The sequence below is a fragment of the Porites lutea genome, chromosome 3, assembly GCF_958299795.1.
Source record: "Porites lutea chromosome 3, jaPorLute2.1, whole genome shotgun sequence".
Lineage (NCBI taxonomy): Eukaryota > Metazoa > Cnidaria > Anthozoa > Scleractinia > Poritidae > Porites > Porites lutea.
The window spans coordinates 21,477,601-21,483,484 of NC_133203.1; the positions used below are offsets into that span (position 1 = coordinate 21,477,601).

General features: G+C 41.7%; 1 protein-coding gene and 1 pseudogene across 1 annotated transcript; both read right to left on the reverse strand.

Annotated features, from left to right (window-relative positions):
- Positions 1 to 602: 602 nt before the first annotated feature.
- LOC140931910 (uncharacterized) lies at positions 603 to 1,198 on the reverse strand. The gene is made up of 3 exons (XM_073381607.1): positions 1,019 to 1,198; positions 877 to 905; positions 603 to 807 (listed from the first exon to the last, which is right to left on the reverse strand). The coding sequence occupies exons 1-3, from the start codon at positions 1,196 to 1,198 to the stop codon at positions 603 to 605; spliced, it is 414 nt and encodes a 137-aa protein (XP_073237708.1).
- Positions 1,199 to 4,252: 3,054 nt separating this feature from the next.
- Positions 4,253 to 5,266, reverse strand: LOC140931911 (uncharacterized; annotated as a pseudogene).
- Between the last annotated feature and the right edge of the window lie 618 nt (positions 5,267 to 5,884).

Sequence of the window (5,884 nt, forward strand, 5' to 3'; positions counted from 1 at the left end):
AGCTTATGGTCATAGCTGTAGCAGGGCAAATGTACTAATTGACTTGACACGACTAGAGAAAAAGAGAATCAAAAGATCTAGGAAATAAAAATGACTCAGTTTGATAACTTGGAGTAGATTGTAGATTTTGAGAGCCACATGGTTTGAAGTATGGAAGTTATTTACGTTGTGAATTTCTTGCTGTTTAAGGAACTTTGTTGTCCTGAGTCATTTTTTTTTTTGGATAAAGAGAACAACTATGATAATTGTAAAGGGCTTGTCTATTACTCTGTGAAGTGCTCTAGATTTTAATGTCTGTCGCTTTGAAAAAAAAATGCTTAAAAGGTAGTGGTTTATTTATGCAAACGATGAAGCAATCCTCATAAAAAAAGAAGAGAAGAAAGGTATAATTGAAAAAAGGAAGCAAACTAAAGTTCTTCAAAGTAATTTAAGACAAGTGCCCCGGTTCAAGCTGAATACGTAGTTGTAATAGTATTGTAAAACAAAGTTAAGCTAAGTTCTCCAAGGAAATAGTTGTAAGAGAGAATAGCTTGAAAAGTGTGACAAGTACTTACATTTATTTGAAACGAAAGTCCTCCACAATTAATGATTGTTCGTTGAAATCAACAAAAAAAGTTTTTAAGCAAGAAAAGTTGAGCGAAGACTTGTTCTTCCGGTGATTGCAATGTCACATCAGAAGAAATGTGTTCCAGCATTTTAAGAGTTGATGTGAGCACTTTTAGCCAGATAGGTTCAGCATTGTCGTCCGGTTGGACTTGTATGCGAACAGATCCTTTTAGGTGACATGAGGAGAGAGGTTGCACAGTGCTGCAAATGGCACATTAATTTTGATAAGACTTGCGGTGGTTGTTGTTACTTCAGTGACTTGTTTTCCACATTTCACGCACGTCAGTCAAGTCTTGTAACTATCAGCCAGTAGGATTTTTGGAACGTAATTTGATACGGCATCGAAAAGTCTGGAGAAATCTTCTTCACTTAAGGGTTCATAGGATTCTTCAGCAATGGTAAAGGTTGTTACAGGAGTAGATGTGAGATACTTGATGGAGTTGAAGATCTTTACACGCACATCTGTAATGGAATAAGATTTGTGATTTGCGACTTCTTGGATGGGTGTTCCCCACAAGGTCAGGCGACAGGTGCCGGTATTGTCAGAAACACTGCAACGTTCTAACATAGAGTATAAATAACCATCCTTCATAGGGATCTGTTGGACACTGTCTGGGCGTAGAGTCAAAATTCCTTTGACACGTGAGTTGGTTTTCCTCTAGGCGGATAATATCTTGTACAGTCTTGTACAGTAAACTGGTGGGAGGGATCTGCTTCAGGTTCAGCATGTTTGAATTGAATATCGTTGTTGTTTGCTGGGTCGACGCGGGATCTTTTGTTGACGATAATATTATCTTCCGATGGATTGCGTACACTTGGTTTCTGTGTTACGTTGTGGAATACAACAGGTTCTCTTGATTGCTGAAAAGTTTTTAGCACTTTGTGCTTTGAGATGTCATAGCATACTGCTCGTCGTTTCAACGATGCGGCTACTTGGAGGGCGAATACGAAGTATGGGAACGATTTTACTCTGCTTTTTTTAGCCGCAGATACATCGTGTATATAACCCTTGAGTCTGAGTTGATTCATTTTGAGATGCAGTTGATGATAGTACCCAGCATAAAAATACTGCTGAAGGGTGCAGTTGTTCAATGGGGAACCCTTTTATACCAAAGTGAGGGATCGAAATACACCAATCAGGGAGCAAGGTTTTTTGTCGAAATAGGTTATCCAATAAAATGTGAAGACGAATAGCCAATGAAAAACCATTATTTGATGTAAACAGAGATGTATGTGTACAAAAACGAGTCACAACTTGCTCTTGGAACCTGTTTATAAAGTTGATCTGGTAAACTTGTTATGAAAACTTGTTTATCAAGTTGAAGTAGTAAGAATGACCTGAAAAGCTGGTTATTAAGTTGTAATCGTACAAAATTGTGGTGAGCGTGTGATAATGAAGTGATATTTGTTTATATAAACGTTGTTTATTTAGAGGAGGATATGGGGTGGATATTTTCTTATTTGAAAGAGGATGAGTCTAGAACTGCTCTTTTGATGTAAAGAGAGATGTTCGTGTACAAAAGTGAGTGACAAGTTGTTATGAGAATCTGGTTAGAAAGTTGATCTGGTAAACTAGTTATGAAAAGTTGTTTATCAAGCTGAACTGGTAAGAATGTCCAGAAAAGCTTGTTATCAAGTTGTACTCGTACAAACTTGTGATGAGAACGTGATTTTCAAGTGATATTTGTTTATCGAAGCTGCGAACACAAAAGTGGCAAATTGTAAAGGTTTCACGTGCAAACTACATGACAATAGAAGTGACCTATTGAGGGTCTCATCACTTGCGCCGGGAAAGCAGTGCGCATGAAGAGCGTGTTACCCGCCATGCTGTTTCTCGCTTTGTTGAAGATTCGCCTGGCGGCCCTGCAAGCGTGATTAAGTGGAAAATTTCCACCCGAGATCCTGGCATAACAGTAGTCAGATCGGAGCTAACGGGGTTGGTTGGGTTGTTGTATAATGACAAAGTTGATTTGTGTTTTGTTTAACTAGGGTGCATAGATGTGTGCAAAGCTAGTCAACCCGGCTCAGGAAATCAGGCCTGTTTTATAGCGAAATTTTACACTCTGGTTTTGACCTCACAGAGTTTTCAAAACCCCAGAACAGACACAAAATATCAGACCCCTCCTCCCTCAAGAATTTTATACCCCTTTTTCTATATTAGATGAAATTGTGGCTTTATTGATGTGCTCTGTGTACAATTATTATCAAAAATAAGCGAAAAGGAATCCTAAACGGATAGACTAACAATGTTAAAATAAGTGCAAATATGTTTTCGGGGATTGATAAGACTTTTGACAACGATGAGTTCATTTCAAAAGATTGTAACCATGCCATTCCTTCATAACCAAATTAGGACTTCCACAACGACGTCACTGCAAGACCTGAAATCACTTTTACCTTTCAAAATTATTGTCGTTTGTTACCTCATATTAAATTCTAGGAGAAACAAGTTTCAATAATTAACAAAGTACAGCGATTATTTTACAAATTAGCGTCTAATATAACTGCAAGTATTCCACTTGATGGATCTCAACGAACCCCTAAAATATACAACGCTGCTGCACTACTGACAGATCGCTAATACAGGTGTAGGACATCGACGGCCAAATTTAGGGTTCTACAACGTCTTGTTTAGAGGAGGTGATTGGGTGGATAATTTTGTACCCCAAAGAGGAGGAGTGTATAAGTCGTCTTTTAGGAAATTAAATTGAAGTGAAAAGGAAATTTTCACGTAATCCATAGTTAGCCTAAGGTAATTGAGGCGGGAGGTGTTGAGGAGAATGAAGAAAATAGAAGAAAACCTAGATGTAATAACAATTTTACGAAGAGGTCTAAAATAAGATACCGCAGAATGTGTAATGATTTGCTAAAAATAATTCAATCTATTTTCTAAAAATACGTTATATATATTTTAGAGCTTGGCTGCTGGATGTGAACTAAAGTATCGACTTCAATATAGTTGCCCCTATGCAAAAGAGTATCGAGGACATGTGAGGAACATAGTAAAGAGAACAAGAAAAGTACTCAGCCTGCAGCCTGGTGCTTTCATGTTTCTCGGTGTCTGGAACTCCTGATGAAACACTCGCACTCGTTTTTGACATATTACTTGAAAACGATAACCAAATGAAGACAAGTGGGCTACTGACTGTCCTTCAGGGGAAAAGTTTTCTTTCCCAGTGTTGGTTTTGGTCATCGATTTGTTGGTAATTGTGCTCATTGCTGTCTTAGTTGTCATTTCTTTTGGGATTTCTACAAAGGTGATCTGGAGTGAGATAATAGTGCTGTCTCTTTACTTTTTCCTTACTATCCGCAGATCGAAGCTAAATAAAACAAGAACTCATCCCGTTGGGTTTTCCTCTGTTTTTTTTAGGTTGGATCAGGAGTATTAGCACCAAAAATAGCCGCATCCTGTATTGCACAAGAGTTATAGTGGACAGACCTTCAAATCGAGTTCTTTTATCAATAGAAAGGAGTATATTTCATGGAAAACGAACTTGTGAATATTCAATTTGTCAATGAAAAGTGGAGTATTGAAATTTGCGACGTTTGTCTGACGCCAGAAGGACGAACTGAGACTGAGCTGTAGCATATGACTTGCGGGTAGATGCTGCTAGACCCTGGGCCAAATAGGAGTAGCACTGTGCTTCTAACGTGGGGAGATGAGGTCCTCCAACAGCTGCGGTGGAATGGGAGTTGGGTAACGATGAGCCTCCGGAGCCAAACGGCGAAAGTCCTGCCAATGAAAGCGAGAAAGGGCATTAGGTATCGAATTAGTGACTCCCGGAATATGTTGGGCAGAGAACTAAAAACTAAGACGGGCAGCTGCCAGTAGCAAGGAACGTAGCAAATGCATAAGACATGGCACTTTAGATGTCCTCGCATTCAGAATGTGCACCACACTGTCGTTGTCCGATCAAAATAGACCATGCTGCCTGTACCAAAGGTGGCCCCAAACATGAGCAGAGACGACCACTGGAAGGAGTTCCCTATAAGCAATGGACTGTTCTCGCTGTGAGGGCATCCAAGAACCAGTAAACCACATGCCCTCTAAATATGCACCAAAGCCCAGAGAACCAGCTGCATCCGAGGAAACTTCCACGCCCGCAGTAGGCGTATTGCCTGGAAAAAGCCAGAAATTGACCCCATGCCAATCTACCAGGAACTGATGCCCCCACTGCAAATCACGATGAAACTCCTTATTAAGGCGGATAGGGTGGTCCTTCTTGCGGAAGCAGCCAAGTAGGTCAATCATGTGACGTAAGAAGGTGCGACCAGGCCATACCACTTTCGTGGCATGATGGAGGTGACCAATTAGGGACTCTAGCTCCCGTCTGTTGCACCAAGACCGGGCTAACCATGAAGCAATCAACTCCCGCAGGGCGTGGAGTTTCTCTTCTGGAAGGTGGGCCACTTGATTGACAGAATCCAGTTCAATGCCCAGAACTGTAAGTACTGGGGCAGGGCCAACACATTTTCCAGGATGAAGAGGTAAGCCTAGCTGGTCGCAAACAGCCAAAGCGGTACTGAGGTTCCTAGCACACTGAATAGAGGCTGGGGGGCGGGCAGTGATAAAGTCATCAAGATAATGGAGTAAATCGGAGACCTCATAGGAATGCACCAGAATCCACTCAACCATATCCGCCACAGAGTTGAAAATGTAAGGGGCTGAGCGAAGGCCAGATGGAAGGGTCAAGTCAACATAGTAGGACCCCTGCCACTTCATTCCTAAGAGAAACCGGTCTGATGGGCGGACTGGAATATTACGGTAAGCTGCCTCAACATCAAACTTGGCCATAAGTGCCCCTCTGCCGAGTCGGGACACCATGCGGATGATTTGGTCAACTGTTATGTAATGAAAGGTAAACTCATGGGTGTTGATCCCATCATTGACGCTTGCACCACCGGGGGAAGAGAGGTTCACTATGAAACGCCACTTCCCAGGCTGACCCTTTCTTGGGAATAACCCCGAAGCTACTTGTATAAAGGTTGGGGAGGGGAGGAGATCTGAAAGGGCCCGCAACCCTACCCCGGGAAACCTCATGGGCCAAGTACTCATCAATGACCAAGGGCTGCTGGTAGGCTGAAGGTTTGTTTTTCTTAGCTGATTTTAGTGAAAGTGCAGGCTGAAAACAGAGCTTGAAACCGTTGCGCAATCCGTCCAATACAAAGTTACAAAGCTGCCGATTCGGATGATTTCGCAATTCCCAGGCAAACTGATCCACCTTGAGGGGAGTTATTTCCGACACCGGGGGAAGTGGCACTAGGAAAAGGAAACAAA